At 40.7% G+C, this 26,513-nt stretch overlaps 1 protein-coding gene across 9 annotated transcripts in view; it reads right to left on the reverse strand.

The window, feature by feature from the left end:
• Positions 1 to 1,015: 1,015 nt before the first annotated feature.
• The window catches only part of LOC139382040 (potassium large conductance calcium-activated channel, subfamily M, alpha member 1a), a 288,548-nt gene continuing 263,050 nt past the window's right edge, over positions 1,016 to 26,513 (reverse strand). For 4 of the 9 annotated variants that reach the window (XM_071125982.1, XM_071125984.1, XM_071125981.1 and 1 more), the window contains 9 exons: positions 24,787 to 25,011; positions 23,813 to 24,005; positions 20,589 to 20,702; positions 17,097 to 17,227; positions 11,796 to 11,990; positions 11,149 to 11,267; positions 8,225 to 8,449; positions 6,818 to 6,846; positions 1,041 to 5,735 (listed from right to left, as the gene is read on the reverse strand). In XM_071125982.1, coding sequence (XP_070982083.1) covers positions 5,584 to 5,735; positions 6,818 to 6,846; positions 8,225 to 8,449; positions 11,149 to 11,267; positions 11,796 to 11,990; positions 17,097 to 17,227; positions 20,589 to 20,702; positions 23,813 to 24,005; positions 24,787 to 25,011 — 1,383 coding nt within the window. In that variant the 3' untranslated portion in view covers positions 1,041 to 5,583. Of the gene's footprint in view, positions 5,736 to 6,817; positions 6,847 to 8,220; positions 8,450 to 11,148; positions 11,268 to 11,795; positions 11,991 to 17,096; positions 17,228 to 20,588; positions 20,703 to 23,812; positions 24,006 to 24,786; positions 25,012 to 26,513 lie in introns of those variants that run through there. The other 5 variants (XM_071125988.1, XM_071125986.1, XM_071125985.1 and 2 more) reach the window with 2 other exon arrangements.

Genomic DNA, 26,513 nt, shown 5'->3' on the forward strand with positions numbered 1-26,513 from the left:
AAATTGTGTGACAAAACTGCACATTTTAGAGTGGCCTTCTATTGTCCTCAGGACAAGGTGCACCTATGTAATAATCATGCTGTTTAAATCAGATTGTTGATGCGCCACACCTGTGAGGTGGATGGATTATCTTGACAAAGGATAAAATGCTCACTAACAGGTATGTAAACCAATTTGTGCACAAAATTTGAGAGAATTTGTGCATATGGAAAATGTCTGGGATCTTTCATTTCAGCTCATGAAACATGGAAGCAACACTTTACATGTTGCGTTTATATTTTTGTTAAGTGTAAATATATATATTTTTTTTGTGTGTCAATTTATATGACACAGCATCTAGGAAACTGTAGGATCACAGAGGTTTAATATGTTCTAATTCTATTTCAATGTGTAACATTAGGATAGTCTGCTCTTATAGGACATCATCCAGGGCGAGGCTGTGATGGAGAGAACTTGTAATCAACAAGCTGTTTTGTGTGTACGTTTCATGTTAATTGTTGTATGTATATTTGCCCCTTGTCGAATTAAGTATTATTAAACAGAATGTTAACACCTTGTGGTACTTTAGTATATTGTCATTGACTATGGTCTATTTTCTCCCAATGCTGTACAGTGCTTAAGACTAACATGCATCACTGTATGGAATATACACATTTTCTAATGCTGGAAGGAAATGCGAGGAGACGTTCCAGTTTTAGAACACAAATACATCCATTTTAATTTGAGAAAATACAAAAAGAAATCATGTACAATTTATGTACAAACTTTTTGTACAAGACAGTATATTTATCAGCAGATTATATTTGACAGAGTCAGGTAGATCAACTCAGCACCATCAAATTCTCCATATATTTATTTTCGCTTCGACAAAACTAAGTAGGCTATTTCAAACTCCCGATTCCTGCAATGACCATGTGCCAAAGAATCAGATATGTGACATGTGAGAGCAATGTCCTGAATTCCATCTGAACTGATAGGCAGCCCCCCCCCCCCCCCCACAAAAAAAACAGCATTTTTTTTCCTTCATCAAAATCAAATTGCCAACTGCAATATCAATGTGTTGTTAAGACTTAAATCCCCCATAGTATTATATATTTTATTACATCTAGTACATTTTCCAGCAAATAAGTTATATCCATCCTTTACAGCAAGAAAATAGATTAACAAAAATATGAAACAATGTGTGAAGTTTCATAGTCCTGACTCTTAAGTTGACTAAAACACCGACAGGTGTTCTCAAGCACATGAAACAGCCTGGCCTGTGCTCTCTGTGCATCCTTCAGTCATTCATACCTTCTACCACACAACAAACATGTTTTAACATATCTCTCTGCAGTCTCCTAACAACAAGTTAGGTACCTTAGGCTACAGACAGTACGACCAACACAGATGTATGATATGTTGAAGGTTGATGAGCAGTGTCCCTGCCCCATGTACCCTTCCCTCCTTTTCAATGCCACTTTTTGCTATAGTGGGTCTTCAAACAGGCCCTCCTTTAGACCTACAGCACTGCCTGGCACTCTACTGGCATGGAGGCATTGATGGCTTGGATGTTCCCCATGCCAGTATAAGATGCCATACTCGAATACATTTACTTCCCTTTCTGAGAGGAACTAACTCAACTCTTACTCATTCTGAATAAGTGAGTGAGTCTGTGAATGACTGGACGATGCTTGTTCAACAACACTTTTCATGGCACTTCAAAACACTCTAAAACTTTAGAGGCGTACATTGCAAAGAATTCAACATCTAATACAAACGTATGATATGGTATAGAGCAGTACCTTAGATTTGTGGAGTATTTGCGCTGGAAAGAGATAAAGCTTAAAAACCTTAGAATGTAAGAACAGGTTTCAGTCCAGTGTTGTGATTTTTTCCCCAGTTTGAGTCAAACCAGTCACACAAATTGTGGGTACACGTATTGAAAAAACAAACAAACATTTAGATACAATGAAATGGACTATTCTGTAAGTATGTGTCTGCTTTGGGTTGTGATTTGTACCATTTGATTTCTGAGTAAAGTGGTATTTAAGTACTTCTGAATACAAAAAAGAAAACTCTGTAAACAATCAATAAGCAGTAGTGACAGTTTCAAACAATCCATGGATATTACTATGGTAACATAATTGACTAGAGCTGACAAAATGGAATGTAAACCTGATAAGAAAAAACTATTTTAACAAGAACAGTAAAATTAAGTATGTCCTCTCTTTATTGTGATATGCCTTGCTGAATTGGTGCTACCCTATGTCTGCATCTCTGTGATGGTTGATATTACCAGGTCAAATTACACCGGCTCTTTCCAAATTTGTTGTTGCAATGTGGAAAAGGATCTTTAATTTCAAAAGTCTAGTTTTTCATTTTTTTTCTTCATATATGGCAAAATTATAATTTTGTCCTTTGTCAATACTATGTATAATGAATTAAGTCATTGTCAGTATCAAATATCAATTCCTTATTTTTCACGCTAGCAAGTATATTATTAACAACCCAATTATACATCAATTTTTACTCACATATTTTCTGAAAATAATTCTACTTGCTACAAAGTGTGACGACAATGTAATCACAATTCAAAAGTTCACCTCAGGACAATGTCAATGAGCCCACAGTAGAGTTGCAACACACCCAATAGACAGACAGAAAGCTTAGGTCATTTTGCTTCAGAACGTCATGTGATCTATATAATGGGAGGAATTTACACAACATATTTAGATAGACATATTTTTTTTGGGGGGGGGGGGGGGGTCTCGCGAATGACAGGTCTTTAGAAATACATGATCTTTTGTCTATATTATCATGGCTATCTGTTCACTGCAAACAACCTGATGATGGTCTAACAATTTGTCTCTGTCACATAGTTTGAAACATGTCCATGGAGAATGACAGTATACAGTATACACGCACATAAATACTTCAGTGTATCCCTCCTTAGAAAGAGACCTAATTTAGGTCAATCATTGATAGTGAAGGTCACACAGTTTCCCCCTCAGAAGAGAACAAATGGCTGAAAGCCTCAGATCCAGCTTCATGCACCTTTCCGATTGGCTCTGTCTGGGTATTACTTACACCCATTGAAACTAAAGTTTTTTTGCGATTGTTTTACCCCATTTCCATTTGACTCACACATCTGTATTCGTATTCACTTGTCGATGAAAATGAGCAGTCTTATACACAGCGATAAGGTTTATCAATACAGCTACAGAGATCCTTCAACTAAGCCCATCTACGTTTTAAGGAGCACTCAACAGTTAAAGACAAAAGCTTAAATTTAGGTAATCTCCTATACAATATTGACTTTTAATAATGACTATACTTTCAGGGATGGTCTTTGTTGCAAAGAGGAGAGAGGGTTTATACTGTTCTTCAATGATGCATGTCTAATTATAAGTATTTCAGAATTTATATTCATCATTTTGGTAGGATTATGTTAAATAAAGCAATTCATTTGGGAATAAAAATCTTATATGCAATTAAAGGCCTGGTAATATTAAAAATTGATTACTTTCATAAAGCATTATTCATTAGGTCATGTGTAATAATAAGTAGAAAATGAGTATGCTCATATGGATATAACATAATCATGTTTGTTTATATAAAGTAGCCAGGTTTAGTTTTTAGTTGGATCATCTGTGACTCCATACACTCTCATTTCCAAGGCTGCAGCTCTGTCTGGGTTGCTTTAAGATCAAAACAAAATCTGTCCATTTTGAACACACACTTGAGCCATGACCAGGATAACATGAAGAACACAGGCAGCATTCTCCAGCTTTCTTCATAGTCATCAGCGGCATCGTTTTAAACCAAACTATGATTGAGCTTTTCCCTAACGTTTACCTAAATAGAGTTTAGAGGTGATATGATGGCATCAGGATTGGCAGCGGAGAACATCCAAGCTCTTTGCTGCCTCTGTTACCAACCCTGTGCCAGGCAGTGGTTCTGGTCAAAGGAGGACCCATTGATGCCCATTTTACGCAATATGTGGCATTGCTTCTCCAAATGTCTCATCAAACAAAAAACATTCAAATTAGATGCTTATTTTTTCATTCTTAAATCCCAATTTTCACCAAAGATATCATGGCAAAGGTTTGGATTTAAAAGCTTTCCCTAAAGTTTTAGGGCACACAGCTAATGTTTGTAACAAAAATGTTCAGCTCAATCATAGTTGGTGATGTGACTAAGTATAGAAACGTGTTTATTTAGTTCATTAGTTGATCCGCAACCCCCAGACAGATCTAGTTCCTATTTGTCTTGGATGATTGTAGCCTTGATCCCACATGACGCTCCCCCAGAGGCTGAACCACCATCACAGACACGCTGATGGAGAGATGATGATGATACCAATTTGTGCATTTAACTCAGATGTACCACCAATGTTCTTACAGAGGGGACACGTCGCTGCCATGTACAGTACACACATTGCATGTACATACCATATCTGTCTGTCCACACAAGGAACAAGAGAAGGCTGTCTTTTCACCCCATTCATGTTTTCGCCAGGGACGAGACAAGGTTGTCCATTCACCCCTTTCATGTTTGCACATAAGGGATAGGACAAGATTGTTATTTCATCCCTTTTATGTTTTCAGTTTAAGGTGCTCATCTGCGCTCTATTGTTATAGAAGGGATCAGGGACATACCATGCGATGATAGGAGCTTGAAACGCTGTCATAGACATCATTATCATCCATTTTCATTGTGATATCACCAGAACAGATGTAAGTACAGCGTAGCTATATACTCTGTCAGCCAGCTTATCCAAGAACTGTCTCTTACTGTACTCTGAGTCTCAAGACACCTGATTTTCAATATGATCCCATTCTACAGGACTGGAATGCATTAATTGATTACTCAACAGTGTGATGACATACAGTAGCATACCCTAAGCAGTGACGTAATGGATCTTTCCACATTACATCTCTCCAAATGACAAGCAGCTTTTCTTTCATTCAGTGAATCAACAAACCAAAAAGCTGACACTTTCTGTGATGGTAGTTGTTTTGGGACGATATCAATGTTTCAAGTCGTCATGTTGCAAAAGAAGGTGGCCAGTTTTTGTGCAAATAGAACAGAAGCAGATAGGGAGTATGAGTGGTGAGCGGTGAACCCCAGCCGGTTTTCTGGATCTTTTGGAGATGTTATGATATTGTGATGAGAAAACTGCCACGGCCCTCATCCTCCAACAACCAGTAGTAACCTCAGCTACAGTAGCCATGGAGTGTGGTCACACAAAGATGTGAACTATTGCAAATAATGACAGGAAGTACTTTTTCTTCTCTTTTTCAACTCTTAAAATAATTTTAAAAAGTGCTAGGGGGATGAACAATCCTTATTTGATTGTCATTATGTACATCTCTATGGAAGATTGATAAATAAAACATTGTCCATTGTAGAGCATGGAAGTAACATTAAAGGTATACACATAGGAGGTCCCTTCAAGTTGTGGTGTTTATGTCAAACCCTTGATCTGTAGAATGAGTGAGGACCAATGAATCAACATCATCATCCCCGTTTGTCATCTCCCTTTCTCTCCTTTCGAAAGAGCATCCAGACTTCTCACGAGTCATCAAGTGGGCCTGGTTTTCAGCATTCATCTTCAACTTCTCTGATTGGTGGAATCAGACTGCTAGTGGATTTGTATTGGTTGATTTGGTTGGCCATGTGAGTGCTCATGGGCTTGATCTGAATGTTCCGTGGGTAGGCATTTTCTGGTTCATCTGTAAACCATTTCCTTTCTGCGGAGGGATGGGGCAAAAACCAAATGTTAGTGTTCAATAATCTACATGGTGTCATGTGATATATTACTGTCTCAGTTTAAGTAGCAGTCTTTTATAGCATGTATGACCATCCAATCCAAAACGCCATGAGGGAACATAGGTTTCAGATCAGTTACTTAATTTTCTTCCAGATAAAGTCATTTCAACTTTGGTGAGTGTGTGCATGTGTGTCTGTGTGAATGTGAGCGTGTGTGGGCATTCAGCTTAGTACTCCGGCTAGTGTGTTACAGAACAAGCATTTGATGTTTTAAACTAAGGTGAAGTAAGATGTCTGTCTTCTAAAACCACCACAGGGTTATGAGTGCACGACTTAATGCCTCATATACCTCTGCAATTTAGACTTCATATTTGTCATGCCTTCCCATTTCGGGGAGGTGTCAGTTGGAGATTTCGAGCCTACTCATATCGATACCCGGGCTATGATCTTTAGGTAGCATCGACAGTTTGTGTTAAGTGTGTTACATCGTCCGTGATAGGAAACACCTTGTCTCTGTGGCTCTAGTTGATAGAGCAATACTGAATCTGGATTACAACGTATTTCCAACACTTGGACAACATCAGTCATCTGATCGCATTCAATAGGAAAGAATATGTGCAAACACACAGACCTTTCACACAATGCAATTTGTCTCAAGCTGAAATAAAGCAAACTAAAAAACATGATAAATAATAAGGAAATTATACAAAATAGAGGCTCTGTCTAGAGAAAACTAAGAAAAATCATCATCAGGTGAATTAAGGTGTCAAGGAGGTAAAACAGAAAGATAAGTAGAGGAGAAAGGTTGGACCTCATGCAGTGCAGAGATGGTCCTGGGCATGACAGGGAGAGGGCAGAGGCAGCAGCAGCCATTTTGCTTTCCGTTGTTTGAAAGCAAAACTTAAACTGAGGCGTGATGACTTATCCTTACAGGAAAATAACAAAAACACTACAAAACCTCCCCTTGTCATAACAATCTCCACAGGGACAAAGTTATGATTAGAACCCCACGTTAAGGGTGCTATAGTAATAGTAGGACATGCAGAATCGTTAACTTGCATACCTTGGCTCATTCTATTCATCCTTGTTGCACTTCAGAAAGAGAAGTAGGTAATCTAATTAAGTATGGTATTACAATCTACAAGGCAAATAACACGTCTAAAACACAATCACTGATATGACTGGATCTCTTGCTGTACTCTATGTAAGCACTGACACTGTCTGCAATTTATCAAACCAAAATCCTATTTTCTAATACGAGGCCCCATAGCCAAAATATATTTTTTTACACTTTTGTATGTTTTATGTTATTTCAGTTTACTTACTGAATTGACCCTGACCCTACTTGTCAGATGTTCCCTTATCCCTTTCTACGTTTCAAGATACTGAACAACTACAATTCACTTTCCTAACATGCAATGTTGAAGAGGAAATTCAGGTAAATGCTAAGGAACATTTAAAAGGACACTAAGACATTACAATTCATCTGTTGTATTTAATCTTAAGAATGAACTTAAAACATCTAGCACGGTTCAGGGAGTGGTGTTGGTAGCATGACATATCACCATTATAATCAAATTCTCTGAGTAGCTTTAAAATAATGATTTATCGCTCAATATTACTTAATGTATATATTGTCTTATTCCATTCTATGGAAAATATATCAAAATTAAAAACAGAACTAAAAATAAGCATTTGAGATTGAGAACTAGGAACATGGACATGCGATGACACAGAACAGACACAATAACCAGACAGATGTCCACACAGATGGTCGAATGATGTTTCTCATTCATAGACAACCTGTAAAGTTTTGTCTATTTAAATCGTGTCACGTTAAATCCATAACCATGCCATACTGTTTGTACAAATACCAACATATAAGAAGGCTATGCCAATACGAGTCGCATTATTGTGTCGTATAGAAACTAACCGATCTAGCAAAAAATAGCTGGCATACCGGTCACCGGCTTTGTAGCAAGACAACATATGAGAGGTCTTTCTATGTCAAGGTTCCTCATCTTCTTTCAGTGGTATCTTGAGTTCTTAAATGAATGCTCAAATACAGGTTCAATGAGGTCAGCGGGAAATAAGAAGTGTTTTCTTTTGCTCTACAAATATTATTTGTGAAAATAATGCACATCAACGTTTCCATTAATGAGATCATGGTAGCTATGGAGGCAGGCTGAGAGCAAGGACCACATGCTGATGGTTATAGAGCAAAAATTGCAACAAACATGATGTGGACATTGAGCACAAAATCTCACAAACAAAACACAAACCCCAACAAACACACAGATATGGATAATTGACCCAAACAGTCTCTCACCCACGCGCTCAAACACACTCTGGCCACAACCCTACATAGACACAACACCCACACCAAACTTCGATCGGCACCACATACTACTCATGCCCCAGCAAACACAGACTGACATACACACACATAACAAACATCTCATCCACCTACTTCTGTTTGTGGCCGGCCTCCCGGGCCTTGCTGCTGCGGTTCTGCCGGTTGGTGGTGGGGATGGAGTGGACGGACGAGCTCTTTTTGCTGGAGGAATGGGAGGAGTGAGAGCTGTGGGAGAGGCTGGCCCGGGACTGGCCCGCGTTGTGGTCAAACTGCATCAGGCAGAAGATCAGGTCTGTGGGGACCAGCTCAAACTCATACGGAGGGTTGGTGATCACATACCTGTATACAGGACAGGAGTTAGTGGAAGAGAGAACCAAACAATACTGTATAGTCAGTGTCTATTTGCAAAATAGAAAGTTAACAGGGTGGGGTTGAAAACTAATCAGTTACAAGATTTGAAAAAACAATTTACTTCAAATCAAAATGCTTCTCTGCCCTGAAGGCAGGGCCAGCCCGCCCATTAAGCATGATTAGGCAGCCAACCTAGAGTGGCAGATTGAAGATGGTGGCATTTTGCGGGCTAAACTGACCAAGATGCACCTCCAACTAATCCAATTAATCAAACGGCCACCGGACTATTTACATTGAACCCCCCCATTTGTTTTGTACACTGCTGCTACTCACTGATTATTATTTCTGCATAGTCACTTCACCCCTACCAACATGTACAAATTACCTCAACAAACCTGTACCCCCGCACATTGACTCGGTACCGATACCCCCTGTATATAGACTCGTTATTGTTATTTTATTGTGTTACTTAAAAACATATTTTTTTACATTAGTTGGTAAATATTTTCTTAACTCTTCTTGAACTGCACTGTTTGTTAATAGCTTGTAAGTAAGCATTGTGTGGTAAGGTCTACACTTGTTGTATTCGGTGGATGTGACAAATAAAGTTTGATTTGGATTTGATGCCGTCCCATGATAAGCAGTGCCCACTTTGACAACGACAGGGGCTCAAAATATCTATCTTGTCCATGCCCAGCCCACCTCTCCATGGTTCTGAGACGCAGCACTGTGGCGCTTCCCCAACACTCCATAAAATCATGTAGCCTATACGGTAGAGAGTCTATAGCCTCTGTGGCCTGTTCTGGAGCCTACAGGGTGACCCAATTTATGACAATGAGACAGACACTTCTTACATCATGTGTATTTGGTAGCATTGCCTTTAAATAGTTTAACTTGGGTCAAACAAGCTTCCCACAATACGTTGGGTGAATTTTGGCCCATTCCTCCTGACAGAGCTGGTGTAACTGAGTTGGGTTTGTAGGCCTCCTTGCTCGCACACACTGTTTAGGTTCTCCCAACAAAATTTTCTATGGGATTGAGGTCAGGGCTTTGTGATGGCCACTCCAATACCTTGACTTTGTTGTCTTTAAGCCATTTTGCCACAACTTTGGAAGAATGCTTGGGGTCATTGTCCATTTGGAAGACCCATTTGCGACAAAACTTTAACTTCCTGACTGATGTCTTGAGATGTTGCTTCACTATATCCACATCATTTTCCTCGTCATGATGCCATCTATTTTGTGAAGTGCATCAGTCCCCCCTGCAGCAAAGCACCCCCACAACATGATGCTGCCACCACCGTGCTTCATGGCTGGGATGGTGTTCTTCGGCTTGCAAGCCTCCCTCTTTTTCCTCCAAAACAGTTACATTTTTGTTTCATTAAACCAGAGGACATTTCTCCAAAAACTACAATCTTTGTCCCCATGTGCAGTTGCAACCGTAGTCTGGCTTTTTTTATGGCGGTTTTGGAGTAGTGGCTTCTTCCTTGCTGAGTTTTACTGTGGATATAGATACTTTTGTACCGGTTTCCTCCAGCATCTTCACAAGTTCCTTTGCTGTTGTTCTGGGATTGATTTCCACTTTTCACACCAAGGTACGTTCATCTCTAGGAGACAGAACACATCTCCTTCCTGAGCGGTATGACAGCTGTGTGGTCCCATGATGTTTATACTTGCGTACTATTGTTTGTACAGATGAACATGGTACCTCCAGGCGTTTGGAAATTGCTCCCAAGGATGAACCAGACTTGTGGAGGTCTACAATTTTTTGTGTGAGGTCTTGGCTGATTTCTTTTGATTTTCCCATGATGCAAAGAGGCACTGAGTTTGAAGGTAGACCTTGAAATACATCCACAGGTACACCTCCAATTGACTCAAATGATGTCAATTAGCCTATCAGAAGATTCTAAAGCCATGACATCATTTTCTGGAATTTTCCAAGCTGTTTAAAGGCACAGTCAACTTAGTGTATGTAAACTTCTGACCCACTGGAATTGTGATACAAACAATTGTTGGAAAAATGAGTTGTGTCATGCACAAAATAGATGGAGTGTTGGGGGTACAAATACTTAAGTACTTTACTTTACTATTTATATTTTTGCCAACTTTTACTTCACTACATTCCTAAAGAAAATAATGTAATTTTTACTCCATACATTTTCCCTGACACCCAAAAGTACTCTACATTTTGACAGGAAAATGGTCCAATTAACACACTTATCAAGATAACTTCCCTGCTGCCTCTGATCTGGCTGACTCACTAAACCACAAATGCTTTGTTTTTAAATTATGTCTTAGTGTTGGAGTGTGGCCCTGGCTATCAGTCAATAAAAAAAAATTAAAAAAATTGTGCCGCATGGTTTGCTTAATATAAAGAATTTGAAATGGTTTATACTTTTACTTTTGATACTTAAGTACATTTTAGCAATTACATTTACTTTTGATACATAAGTATATTTAAAACCAAATACTGTTAAACTTTTACTCAAGTAGTATTTTACTGGGTGACTTTTACTTGAGTCAATTTCTATTAATGTATCTTTACTTTTACTCAAGTAGGACAATTAAGTATTTTTTCCACCACTGACAATCATACAATTGCTGATATTAAAACAGCTAATGTTGTGACACTAACTGCCTTGAGAGGTGAGAGAGATAGATGTTAAAGATACACAGCGACGGTCTCACCGTTTGGTACACTGGCTAGGCGTGGCGAGGTGAGCGTCTCTCAATCTGTATATTCCGAAGCACAACATGTTGTATGTCTTCAACGCTTTACAAAACAAATCTCCATAGCAACCGCCATCCTGGAAAACAACAAATAACAAAAAAACATCAGGGTGTGTTTTCTAATAATCATTTATCTAAGTGACAAAATAATTCAAGTCTTTGCAAATGTCAAACTGCAGTGCCCTTGATAAGTTCTGCTGGGTGTTTTTGTGGAGATAACAATATACAGTGTAAAGGACATTTAAATCATGCAGGAAATGACACAGAACAACATCATTTCACTTTGTGACATGGCCCTTCAGAATATGGCCCCTTCAGAATCTGAAGCACTATTGACAACAACTGTAAAACATTTAACACAAGATATATAAACAATACACTGATAAATGAAAAAGTAAAATAACTCATGGGATATTCTCAGACAGCTGCATTATTCCTTTCCATAACACACACCAGAACCCTCCCTTCCTCCTCCTTAACAGATCCCCTCTTGCGTGTTTCCTGTTCTTCACTTTGTATTAAGTGCCGCTAGGAGGCAGGCAGGCAGGATTGGGTGCTACTGGGGAGTGCCAAAATGTGTCCGCTCGGTTTAAACATCCACTTACCCCCAAGTCGGCAAAGGGCCCGTCATAGAGGGCTAGCTGGGCTACACGACACCTGTCTCGGTTGGCCAGTGTCTGTGGCGTGCTGTAGCCCCCTCGCAGGGCGTTCTCTTCGGCCAATAGAGCCTCTAGCTCCGGGGTGGCTCCCCCAGTCACCAGCGTCCGGATCAGGGTGAGGATATTATCGTTGAAGTATGTCTGCGGACATAAGAGGATGTGAGATCCGTAAGTAAGGATACGCCATTAGAGCCACAACGGTAGAGGATATGTGGCAGATGGAGAAGGGGAGAGATGGGGAAGAATGAGGAGAGGTTTGGATGATAGGGAGGGAGGGAGAATGATGAGGAGAAAGGGATGTGAGAGAGGGATTGGGAGGCATGAAGAGGAGTGGGGGGAGGGGATAGGGAGAGATGGGAGAGAAATTAGGAAAGATGAGGAGGGATGAGGAGAGAAAAATCGAGAAATAGGGATGTTTAGAGAGAGACATGGAGTGGACCATGTTATCTAGACCCCGGGCCTGTCTCTTCATACAGGCCAGACAGAAAGGTGAGGAGACAGGGCAGACCAATTACAGAAAAAGGTTTTCTTGTACCGGAACTAGTTCCATTTGACATTCATTCACCAGACTTGCTTACCAAAACAACTTCTCCTCATAGACTGGTTTTGCAGGTTTCACATCAATACCATTACTCCTTTAATAAAATACATTAAAAAGCTGGAGCAAGCATGTTGATAATGCATATTGTTCCAACAGGTATAGAAATACAATAGCAGAATAGAAGCTCTAGTGCTCTATTTTAACAAACCTAACGCAATAGTAAATCTAAGTGCTGGCGGTAGCGCTGTAGGACTGGGAATGTGTTTTCACAGCCGTTATTATGAGCGCAATACCTGCTGGTGGCCCGAAAGGCCTGTCATAGGTGTGACTTGGGCTTGGCCACTAACTGGCCAATCAAGGTGTTCCGTTGCTTAATATTGTATGTGTTTGTCTCAAGTTCTGTAGGTTATTGATGGTCTTTGCGTTGTCATCTACTCGTCTGGGGGCAAGGAATATTCTTGTCCGAGTCCATTGTGAATTGATTATACAGTTTATTATATTCCATAGGCTACAGTAACAACTGATCGCAACAGTAAAAAAACAAACATCCAGTGTTTGTTCAATATGTAGGCCGGCATTGTAAAATAAGACTTGCCTTATTTAGGACTTGCTTATCTGAACTGTGAATAATGCAAAAGCATGAAGAGTATACCATTTAGAAACCTTTTATGGATAGGCTACTTCTAATGCATGGCCAGGATAACAAATACATCAGACGCATTATTGTGAAACCAGCTTTCGTTAAAGTAGGGTAAGGCTAGCCTACTGAGGGCTTGGTTTTTAATTAAACTAAATAACTACAATGTTTTTAAATATGAGTGTCACCAGATAATCTCATCTCTCGTTCCATGATGGGCATATGGACATGTAGCCTACATGGAGGGGTTTTTACGCACATCCAAAATAAGACCAGGAGATGGGCAAAAAAATGTAATAGCCTACATAGATAAAAAGGGGATGTCCACTCACTGTTTTGCCGCTGCCAAACTTAATATTTTAATAAAGCTTTGGTGATTAAGATTGATTTCAAAGCAGTCTCCCCAGCTAGCACAGTGGATCTGGGCCGATTCCGGGTGAGAGTCAGATTCGGTTGATGTGATGTGGCCCGAGTCTGGGCCGCCTTCAGCAGTATTACTTATGGCTAGGATTGAGCTCGGGACGATTCCGGCGTGAGTTATCTGGCCCAAATGTATTTCTTGGGACTCAGGCAATTGAAGCTACTCTCTGGCAGATGATTACACGGGCTGCTTTATATAATTAATCTTTTATTATTTTTCCAGATTTTCTCATTGTTTCTGTGATCAAAAAATACAATTAACATTAAATGAAATTCTTTAAGAGTCCTGTGCAGTATTTTAGTATTTTGATACTTTGTTGATGGAGCCTACCGAGAGGCGCAGCGGAGTGCAAACTGTGTTGCTACAGATGCTGTTTCGAGACCCGTGCTGGCCGCGACCGGGAAACCCATGAGGCGATGCACAATTGGACCAGCGTCGTCTGAGTTAGGACAGGGTTTGGCCGGCCGGGATGTCCTTGTCCCATTGCACTGTAGAGACTCCTGTGGCGGGCCAGGCGCATGCACGCTGACACGTTCACCAAGCGTTGCCTCTGACACAAAATGTTTTTTTTGTGGATGGGTATAATTTGTATGTATAAAATGTATAATAGTAATATTTAAAATGACTAAATGGGGTAGTTGTGTATACATCTATTTAAATTTGCATCGGGCCGCTTCTGGGGGGATTCTGGTAAGATGCTGGCAAAGTTGGCTGAATTCCGGTAGACAGAAACAGCCTGATGTACTTAAGGCCGATTCTGGGCAGTCATTCATATTGATTCTGGGCCTAGTCCGACAGCCGATTCCGTGCCGATTCAATCAGTTCCAGCCCCCTGGAAGAAGGCCGCTTCTGGGCCGATTCCTCATTGCCAGCTGGGTCACAAGCCAAACCCTTTATCGATCCTGACTACTTGGCGAATGCATTGGTCGGGACAAAAAAAACGCCTTCACTGAGAAGAAGGGAGGCTATGCTTGTTTTTTAATGACATGAAACGAAATGGGAAAAAACTATTTGTTTCTAAATATGAGGTTTACGGGCACAAAAAGCACAAGCTTCCATTCGTATATGGGCACTGTGTGACACGGCTGGATAGGCTGTGCTTCCCTTGTCAAAATCCATGTCATAACCAACCTCGTTACAGCTAAAACCAGCTTTTGGTTGGTCTTAAATGTCCCCAGATATTGCCACCCCTCCCACGCAAGCAAGCTCATATAAAACAGGTAAATGACCAATCTGGCGCTATGCTTTAACAGGTCAAAACGAGCGTGTGTTTGACAATTTCACTGGCTTAACGCCAGCCGAAAATAGAGCCCCTAAAGTCCACGTTAGCACTTCATGGAACACAGAGTTCCTATTGCACATTTTTTCACAATATTGTTTTGAACATTCATTTAATGACTGATGCCCGCCTGAGCATTCTAGTCAATGCATTGTCAATTGCCACTGACAAAGATATATAATTATAAGAAGATATATAATTATAAGAAGATATATAATTATAAGAAGATATATAATATATAATATAATAATATATATATATATAATAGATATATAATTATAAGTGCATTAGAGTGGCTTGGAAATACAATTACATTTCTAAAGGAGGAAAATAATTTCTGGAAAACCTTTAGTCATCATTTTGATGTCGCCAGAATGACTTTAGATGCAGTATAATGTTAGCTAGCTAGCATAGATTGAGTCGAGACCATTTCATTTTATTTTATATACACATTTTACTAGCTAATGACAACATTGCCATCTGTCTAAAGTACATTTTACGACATGATAATGATAGCAAACTTTTTTCCTACTAAATATTTGCCTACTTTAACAATGTCATTGTATTTCCAGGCTGCTATAGTGCAATTTAAGCGAAATAGTCACTAGCCGCTGTTAGAAATGACTGGGTTTATCACAACTTTTGGGCACCACTATGGCAGAGAGCGGCTTGATAACGTTAATAACAATGGTACTTTGCAGGGCAGTTAGTAGAGCATGGCACTTGTAACACCAAGGTAGTGGGTTCGATTTCCGAGACCACCCATAAGTAAAAACGTATATGACTGTAAGTCACGCCCTGAGTGGCAGCTCTTCTCCCCAGGCTCCTGACAGTTCTGTGGAGAACCACGATGGATGAGCGCTGTCTATTAGCCACCCTCACCTCTGACCACAGCCAGTGTGTGTGTGAAGGCTACTTAGCTCTCCTCTAACCTCACTCATGATGTGACAAGCTGGAATTAAGCCATCACAGCACCAAAGGGGAGTAGCAACGGTTGGAACGAAGTCACAAGATAATACTTTTTCCGTATCTTGTCTTCAGGAAAAGGGCTGACATTGTTGGAAGAGGAAAGTGTTTTGAAGGCCCACCTTGCGTGTCATATGTGCCATTAGAGGGAACCTCAGCACATTTTTACAAGGCACACCTGTAAAATGCATTCCAGGTGACTACCTCATAAAGCTGGTTGAGAGAATGCCAAGAGTGTGAAAAGCTGTCATCAAGGCAATTGGTGGCTACTTTGAAGAATCTCAAATATAAAATATATTTTGATTTGTGTAACACTTTTTTGGCTACTACATGATTCCATATGTGTTATTTCACAGTTTTGATGTCTTCACTATTATTCTACAATGTAGAAAAGTAGAGTAGTAAAATAAAGAAAAATCCTTGAATGAGTAGGTGTGTCCAAACTTTTGACTGGTACTGTACCTTGTTAAAAGATCTAATAAGCCCCTTGAAAGTTCGTTTCGTGACACTTTATATGAGGAGTGGTGGCAACAACTTCCCTTTTGATGTCAGTGGAGCTGGCAGTGCTGTCTGATCAATGTGGCATTTCATTTACCAACTTCTGCCTATTCCGTATTGCTACCGCGCTGAGCAGATCTTATGATGCTACCACAACCTTTAAGTTTACCCCTTTATTCTCTGTGTGTGTGTGTGTGTGTGTGTATGTGTGTATGTGTGTGTGTGTGTGTGTGTGTGTATGTGTGTGTATGTGTGTGTGTGTGTGTGTGTGTGTGTGTGTGTGTGTGTGTGTGTATGTGTGTGTGTGTGTGTGTGTGTGTGTATATGTGTGTGTGTGTGTGTGTGTATGTGTGTGTATGTGTGTGTGTGTGTGTGTGTGTGTGTGTGTGTGTGTGTGTGTGTGTGTGTGTGTGTGTGTGTGTGTGTGTGTGTGTGTGTTTGTGTGTGTGTGTGTGTGTGTGTGCGCCTGCGTGCGTGTAACCAGCATTAGAGACAGCAGACATGGGTGCAGGTGAGTAGACATTACCAAGTATACACTACTGAGTTTACAGTCCTTAGTATACAGTACTTAGTTAAGTATGCACGTCTTATAGTAAACCTGTGTATTGTCCTGTGGCTGCTGTCATCTTGTATGAAAGACTCAGAATAACTTCAAGCCCTTGACTGCTGCATGTTGCAGCCTACCTAAATAAAATATTAATTTGAATATGAATTAAATATATATTTAAATATCGATAAAATATAGACTTCAATTTTACATAAAGGTCTCCTGGCGACTTCTACCCCGTACATGAGAGACATTTAGTATGATGTTGGATTAAATAAAGGATAAACAGGATAAATGATCTAGTGCATACTAAGAACTGTGTAAACTGAGTAGTGTGTACTTAGTATTGTCTACTCACTGCACTCATGAGAGAGTCCAGCACGCTGACAGCGAAGGCGGTTCCGCAGGCGAAGGGCTGTGTCAGGTACAGCTCTGTGTCAGGGTCATCATCATCATCTTGGTCCAGGAACTGAACGTTGGAGTCGTTCACTGAGAGAGGGGAGACCCAAAACACAGTCAGAGAGAGAGAGAGGGCAAGGAGGACACAGCACAGCATGCCAAACACACACCCACACACACACCTGAGGACCAGAGAAGTAGAGAATCGCTGGGTGACTTAGCTAGGGCACTTTTGTGTTAGTGAACTGTGAAGCGTTGTTCGATTTTAGAGTGTTTTTGTGACCCATTGAGTCAATATAAACCAATATTCCTAGTTGGAAACCTGTGTTAATGTTCCTAGTCTACACCCAGTCTTAGGCCCTGACCGGAACAGAATCATTCACTATATTAGAGGAAGACACTTACGGATCCTTCTATGACTCAAGGGCATATATTCTCACAGGTCTCAGGTCTGGAGGTATAGAATAGATAGTGGTGTTTGAACCAAAGCGTTATGGATTTGGCATTCATGGTAGATGCACAGTACATTCCGTCATGAACAAACCATTTCTGTAATTGCATTCAGGACATGGATTTGACATAGTTGTGCGAAACACCTCAATCCAACATATTGTGTTTTTTATATTCAAGATGATATTGTTCAGGTGAGAAGATCATGCACGTAATGTAACATGCATTTTAAAGCTTTAGTGATATCTCAGATAAGAAAATGTGTGGTCACATCGTCACCTATTGAGATATTGAGGTAATTACCTTTTCCTGAAAGTCAAATGATTATTTAAAACAACAATAATAACATCGAGCTGTGTGGTAAATTCACATAGCCACAGCCTGCTTTTAAAGATCGGAGTAATACGACATTCTGAAATTGTTAATGATGAAAAAAGTTCAAATCATAACATGGCCAGGGTAGAACAATTGCTTTCTATACTGTGTAGAATATTGCTAACCAGAGGAAATGAACACAAGATGAAACCATATAAAAACAAACTTTTTTTCAACCATTCGTAAATATGACTTTCCCTAGTAGAACCGTCTGGTCTTTATTTAACCTCAGATGAGAGGGTTCTCTTTCTAGCACCAGTGGACAAGAGCCTGAGATCCAACTGCATTTGAAAAGAGGCTTCACACAACACAAGGCGTTCTTTGACTCCTTCAACATCTAGGCTTAGGTAAAAAAAAAGAAGAAGTAACAACCCCAAAAATAAATAAAAATAAACATCTTAAAGGGAAGGATTGATCTATAGTTTTTTGAAATATGATTTCTTCCCAGGCTTCCTCTGTGCTGCAGAGGAACAGACATGTCAGTCAACCAGACAAGGGGGCTGATGATGCAAACGGGCCCAGGCCAAAGAGACTGAACCGGGAGGTGGTGGGGTGTTGAGGGAGGGGTTGGGGTCGGGAGTGGGGTGTGTGCTATGAAACAGCCACAAGGACAGACCGAGCAATGATCAAAGTGCCGGAACGATGCTCTGAAAAAAAAAAAAAAAACGGGAAAAAAATAAAAACACCACGGAAAAAAATCATTAAATAAAAGGCCAAAACAAGACAGTCCATTTTTCAACCAGAAACCGAGAATTAAAAATAAAACATGTGTTCAAAGTGAAGCCATGGTAGCAGCCAGCGAGGACCTCGGCTGCAGCCAGATACATCAAGACAAGATGATAGAGATAGAGAGATAGATAGAGAGAGGGGGGTGGGGGAGAGAGAGAGAGAACAAAAGAACGAAAGATCGGACGGCAGCGAGCGGAGGACAAAAGCCTGGCTTACCCAGCTCAGTTATCATTTGTATGTTGATTCCACAGTTTTTTTCCTGACTGAATGAAACCAAAGGCAGTATTTTGCCAGGTTTAGCTAATGACAGTAAGACGTGTGGAGAGCAGAGGGGGGAGAGATAGGGTCGTTATTGGAACAGCTTCAAAGAGAAAAGAGAAAGAAAGGCAGTTCTGTCTGAGACCACGCATCATGTCAACCACAGGATTAGACACTGACTGTATGTAAAGGTAGCCATGGTTGTCCATGACATGCAACTACGGCACCAGAGATGAAAGTACATAGCCCAGATGCGACTGAACCATACCACTAAAACACAAATTGCCAATTTGTACGGCTTTTAAGACACCAAAGGGATTTACAGTGTTGTATACATAAACCAACTTTATGTGACTCCATCAAATTGATCTTGCAATTCAGCCAGCTTCTTAACATTTTCCATTAGACTTGCATCTTGACTATGGTGCTGTAAACTGACAACATTGACACTACAATTATAGTGTCTAGTTCCCGAGACTGATGTGCCCCACTGTCCTATCTTTCTACTCTCAGAGAGGAGGATGACAATGTTAGTGATGCTCGTACTAATAACCAGGGCCTGACACTATATGTGGGGGTAGAATTATTCTAAATCAAACATAGCTGAAAGTATTCCAAATCAAAACGGAACTGTGCAATTAATTAATATCCAACCAAATACTGCAAGAAAAACTTGAATAGCTACACTTGTTTTGTTGATTACATGTGTAGTACTCAAGAGTTTGAAGAAAGAGAGGTGAGAAAACATTCATGGTGCTTCATGTCCCTGTCTCTATCTGTGCCTCCATCCATCTCTTAGCCTCCTCACGCCTCAATGCTTTCTAATTGGGTCAGAGGGGAGAGATAGAGACAGAGTGGCCGGTCTCTAGTGCTTTATTCAGGTGGCTCTAGTGGCCCTGGACTCTGGTGCTTTAAAAACCCTCAGAGATGTGAAACTTTCATGAGTCCCCTGGACCACATGGAATACTAGAGAATACAGCCAGCGCCATTGTTATTATTAAATGCACCCATTTTGCTACTGTGGCACTTCTTAGCTTCCTCTCGCACTCTCTTTTTACTCTCGCCCTCTCCATCAGGCTGTTAATGGACAAATGGGACCTGGAAGAAGTGAGAGTGTTCTGACTTCGTAACGAGACATCTCAGCTAGAACTTACACAAAGAGAGTGACATTTGAAATGACAACAAATGCTCAGTTTTGTATCTAAATCCATATAAATCTCAGCCAAAGTCACTAATCGTTAATCTTTATCGTCAACATATCGCTAGAATTAGTCATCACAGCCATAGAAAATAAAGAGTTCGGCCAACTAACCTCCACATTGGCATCGAACGTTCCAAAACAAAAAACATTCAAACCTGCATTCTAAGCGGAATGCAAAAGAATGTCCACTGAGCTGTTGGAGCCAACATGGCAGACCTGAAGATTCTATATCTCTAAGTGAGTTGGCTAAACTCTGTGTACAATGTCACAATATTTTCCCAACAGGCAAATGACATCACAACAACCAGAAAGTGGTTGAAATGACATCACAACAACCAGAAAGTGGTTGAAATGACATCATTATGACATTGTTTCAATGTGTTTACCCGCTGGGATCTACCAGTAGTAAATGGTCAGTTGGTCAGTTGTGTGTCTCACCTAGTTCAGTGATGATGGGGATGTTGGCGCCGGTGGTGACGGAGGCCTGGCGTACTAAACCATGTACTGGACTGCTGTCTGGAGAGGACCGGTCCATTCCAGGAGGCGTGAAACCTACACAGAGCACACAGAAAGATGCACACAAAACCGTTGAAACTAACAGCAAGAGCTAGATACCCACAAAACAAGATGTACCGAAACCTACATCACACAGAAAAATATATATTTATACACAGACTGATACAAAACCATGATATATTCCATTGTTGAAAGCGATGGCACAGAGAAACAACAATACAGATGGATACAAGACAATGAGATGTAATATTACAACACAGAGAGAAATACACCAAACCGTGAGATATCACACTGATATCACTTCACAAATCACATACCTCAGCTTCGGTGATTGAAAAGGTTATATGTCATTTTGTAGAAAAAACTGTCAACTATAATCGAAAAAAACAAAGTATGTTGATTGACACAGTCTGTCAAATGCCACTATAACTTAGTAACACTAGACTATTCAGTAAAAGCTGCTGGGCTTACTGACTGAGATGGGCTCTTTGTATTGTTCAGAAGTGCAGATTGAAAGATGTGTAGACAGGGACGGGGAAAATGAAGCAGGCGCTTCCTAAAAATGTCAATATGGATATTGTGCTTTTAGGGGTCAGCTGAGAGACACATTTAGCATTCGCATCCTTCCATCAACCTGCCTTCCTTCCATACATTTTATATGTGCTTCATTTTGTTACCATAAAATTGGCAAAGTGGATCCTGAAAACCTTTTATCGGGAAAATAACTGTGCGATTCTCGACCATGAAATACAAGAGGCGAGTGATGGGTATGAATTCACATGACTTCACATTTTTGCATTTCCTTAAAGTGACACAAATGCCTTAAATCAGTAATGTGTGATACATAATGCATGACCTGTGTTGTGACATCCATCATTTAGTGCTGACTGAAGCAAAACGCCACCTCATAGTTCTACAGCACAGCAGCGACAAAACAACGCACGACGGGAATATATTCAGGTCACAAAGTTTTAAAACAAATGTTAGACATTGGAGAATAGTTGGGAGGATGGAGGGGTTGGGGGGGACTTGAGGGGCTGTTTTACAGTACAGAATATATATTCTCACCCTCCTCACTACAGAGGACAACACCAACAGTTCAGCATTCATCACAAACTAGAGGCTAAACTGAATTATCTACACTCTTGTCATGTCAATTACTGAAACTGGGGATAGGCACGGTTTGTAGCAGTCAGAGACTGGAAGATCACTCAGAGTATGCTTCATTTTGTTGACATCTATAAAATATTACATTTATATCTCCAGAGAATGACAACGGGGTTTTGGATATTGCCTCTAAAAAACATTATTCTTACAGTAAACAAGTCAAACATACAGTATCCAATTGTGAAAGTACTAACAATGGATAAAGTGAATACATCTGAAAAAGAGATTTTCCAACAGAGAGGGCAATGTGTCAAAATCAGTTCGGCTACAAGTGACCAAAAGTTAGACGGAGAAAGCTGGAGAGTTCTATACAGATCATTGACTATCAGTCAGATTGTATATCTGAGTGGATTCATTATAATGTCTTGACTGCATTTGGCATGTACTTTTCCAGACTTCTAATACTGACAAACAAGAGGGAAATAGATTTTCTCACAAAACAAAATGGTTTTACAGCTTCCATACCATACAGGAGCAAACGCATTCCGTGTGGGCTACAGACCCCCCCCAGGCACAACTTAGCTCTGCGGTCTACAGACTACATCGTACCGTAGACCTCAGCCATGTGAACGTCTCCCTAGCGATACAACTCTTTACTTATTAATTTGTCCCTTCTTGCTTTAAATTTCACCCCCCACATCTGAACAGGATATTGTCAGGGAGGAAGGAATCCACAAAGCTATACACTGTGATATATTACACCTGTGCGTGTGTGTGTGTGCGTGCGTGCGTGTGTGCTCTTAAACTGCAATATTTTTCAGTGGAATGGATACAGAGGATGTAAGACAAACTCATTGATAACAATAGGCTTCAGCAATCGACCGCCATGACAGGCCTTTGGTTCCCAAACCTTTCGGTCACCAACTGAATTTTGCTCAGCTCGGTGTACCCCTTTGTGCATTTTTACCAGTAAGCCTATGACATCATGAGTCTTATCAAGTACCCCCCTGTGGATAGGCCAAGTACCCCCAGGGGTTATTGTACCCTTGTTGGTAACCACTGGTGTAGGCCCTCCATATCTGTGAATACTGCTCCCATGAGCAAGAGACCTCCGATTTAGTCTGCTCATTGTGACGACAGCATATCACTCACTCAGAGCAGGAGAAATAATAGCATTTTCCTAAATCATGTGGAAGTGCTTGGCATATTACGCACAAGTTCATTGGTCTATCTATGCGTAAGATTCAGTCCCTCCATTATTTTCTGATCGTAATTTTTGTCGAATTCTCAACAATCCCCCGCCTATAATGCGATGGTTTGCAAAATTGACCAATCGCTGTGCTTTTACCACATAAAACAATCACCACACTAGAAAAAAAGAGGGCTTGCAATTGTAACCAATCACCACACTAGAAAAAAAGAGGGCTTGCAATTGTAACCAATCACCGCACTTTTACCTCATAAAATGGTTCAGTGAAGCCACACGTCAACACATTTATTCCCCCAACAGTGTATTTTCCTGACAAATTGGGACACAATAATTGAAAATCGACATATAAAATGTCAGAATTGCAGCAGTAAAATCAAGCATTTCTGCCCGCAAATATGACAAAAACACACTGCAGGATCCTAGAGGAACTGATTAATAGATGAATGGAGGAGGTATAGGATGGACTGCCATGAAAAACAGCTGAAGAAGGCTGTCTGGTGATTAGTACTGGCTGGTTAAACATGATGACACCTGATGGGATATGAGGCTTATCGGTTTGTCTGAACGCATCAACAATCTGTTCCACTCAGTCTGCCAGACAGACAGACACAATAACAACAGTCATGTGGTTTCACATCATTAAAGGATATTATTTACGAGGTTGAACACCACTTTCCATTTTATTTACTGTGTGTATTTACCATTCTTAAAGAAATAACTGATTTAAGTGGTAAAACCATCTCCTCTCCTCCTCTCTTACCCTCAACCCTGCAAACAGAACAGAACAGTGCAGAACAGTATTGTATCTTGTAGGCCAGCCAGTCCTTACCTTGGGAGTTAGCCTGCAAGAGCCCGATGCTGTCGTCAAACTGCATAGACTTGATGTTGAGCGACGCCAGAATGCATTCCTTATCCTGCAGCGAGGCGTCGTCGATATTGTTCTGATTGGCCGACAGTATCACGCACATGTCGCAGAGGTTGATGTTGACAGCCCTTAAATCTGCACGACTTAATGGCGTACCCTTCAGGCGCGGTGAAGAAAAGAGACGGACAGAGAGAAGAGAGAAGAAGGGGGAGAGAAACTAATTAGAGACTAAGTGAGGGGTGCTTTGGGAGATTAGATAACAAGTATTGTAGTTTTAGCGGCAGTGACATTCAGCTGATCTAACTGGGCACTGGGGAATCAGAGACGTGGACTAATCTAAAGGGCAGTGGGCGCTGAAGGCTAACAGGCCTGGTTTCTTAGGGCTCTCTGATACTCAGTCAAGGAAGCATTAACAAGCTCTAAAGCAGGCAGCCATGCCAGACTTTCACATCTGAGATGGCCAAGGAAGGGCAGCTGCAGTGTATTTAAACTCCGTATGAATAGACAGGATTCGCTGCTGTGAATTGATGGAATATTGAATTCAGGAACCGGTTGCGGAATTGACAATAACAGCCACAACAACCACGACAAATCACAAACAAATCCACAAAGGAAATACTATATCACTAGGTAATGCTATTACTGCTTTATCACTGCTTACAGTCATTTTACCCTTCACCTTAGATTGTTTTCATTCAGACAGTGCGAGGCAATGAAGGGAAGAGATCTCATAAGTCAACTGAGATAAGAAAATACAAGTAAACAGTCTGAAAATAACAACGGTACAGCTGGGTTTGGTATTGAATCCTGGAGCGTTGTTACACTGGTCTACTCACAGATAGAACTGATGGTGATGGCATACTATGGTATTGTAAGTACATGATGTTGTCAGTTGTATAACTTTGGCTTGTAACCGTACACATTACAGTGGTACTCACAGGTAGTATGGAGACCTTGGGGAAGTTGTGTAGAGTTTCCCACTCTCTCCTCAGGTACTCCAGCGAGCCCACAAACACTATGGGCTTCAGCTCGTGATAATGGAAGTTGCTGGCTCTCAAAGGCATCACCAAGTTTCGCAGCCCCACTAGAGCGGACGTGACATCTCCAAATATACAGACCACTACATGGCCGCTCAACACCGTCATGGATGCCTCACTCCGGGTCTGAGCAGGGAGAGAGAGAGGGGAGAGAGGGGGAGAGAGAAAGAGTGAGAGGTGGGAGAGAGACATGGAGACATAGAGAATAATGGGACGAGAGAGGGATTGAGAGAAACAAGAAAGAAAGAAAGAAAGAAAGAAAGAAAGAAAGAAAGAAAGAAAGAAAGAAAGAAAGAAAGAAAGAAAGAAAAAAGAAAGAAAGAAAGAAAGGAGATAGAGGACAAACGCATAGCAGTCAGAAAACAAAGAGGCAGAGTGCTGATGAGAAACCCTGCAGCCCCACCCTTTGCGGTGTTAGGCTCAAGGAGAACCCGGTACAGCTCAATGCAGTTGATACACTAAATGGTCAAGGAGTAAGGTGTATAAAACTGCTTTTCAAAGCCATGCTTGTGGTGGTTTTATACTATGACCCAGAACATAGAAAACAGTCGACTCACCTTGTAACAACAGAGAGGCATTGAGAGAAATGTGGATATACATTATTAGTATGTGGTTGTTACCGCTATGTGAGGGAAACGGTTTCTTTAGAGCCTACCGTACCTCAACAATGCTTAATTTTTGGCCCAATAGGTGAAAATAATTTTCAACTCCATTAGAATATGTATCATACAGAGCTAAAAACAGTGGAAACACATCAGTATCACCGTATCAGTCAAATGTTTGGACACATCTACGCATTCAAGGGTTTTTCTTTATTTGTACTATTTTCTACATTGTAGAATAATATTGAAGACATCAAAACTATGAAATAACACATATGGAATCATGTAGTACCTTAATGCAATCAGTTGTGTTGTGACTGTAGGGGTGGTATACAGAAGACAGCCCTATTTGGTAGAAGACCAAGTCCATATTATTGCAAGAACAGCTCAAATAAGCAAAGATAAATGACAGTCCATCATTACTTTAAGACATGAAGGTCAGTCAATCGGGAAAATGTCAAGAACTTTGAAAGTTTCTTCAAGTGCAGTCGCAAAAACCATCAAGCGTTATGATGAAACTGGCTCTCATGAGGACCGCCACAGGAAAGGAAGACCCAGAGTTACCTCTGCTGCAGAGGATAAGTTCATTAGAGTTACCTGCACCTCGAAATAAATGCTTCACAGATTTCAAGTAACAGACATCTCAATGTCAACAGTTCAGAGGAGACTGCGTGAATCAGGTCTTCATGGTCGAATTGCTGAAAAGAAACCACTATTAAAGGGCAACAATAAGAAGAAGAGACTGCTTTGGGCCAAGAAACACAAGCAATGGACATTTGACATTAGAAATCGGTCCTTTGGTCTGATGTGTCCAAATTTGAGATTTTTGGTTCCAACCGCCGTGTCTTTATGAGATGCAGAGTAGGTGAACGGATGATGGTTCCCACCGTGAAGCATGGAGGTGGAAGTGTGATGGTGTGGGGGTGCTTTGCTGGCGACACTGTCAGTGATTTATTTAGAATTCATTATATTTAGAACACTTAACCAGCATGGCTACCACAGCATTCTGCAGCGATACGCCATCCC

The sequence above is a fragment of the Oncorhynchus clarkii genome, chromosome 23 (genome assembly GCF_045791955.1).
Source record: "Oncorhynchus clarkii lewisi isolate Uvic-CL-2024 chromosome 23, UVic_Ocla_1.0, whole genome shotgun sequence".
Taxonomy (NCBI): Eukaryota; Metazoa; Chordata; class Actinopteri; order Salmoniformes; family Salmonidae; genus Oncorhynchus; species Oncorhynchus clarkii.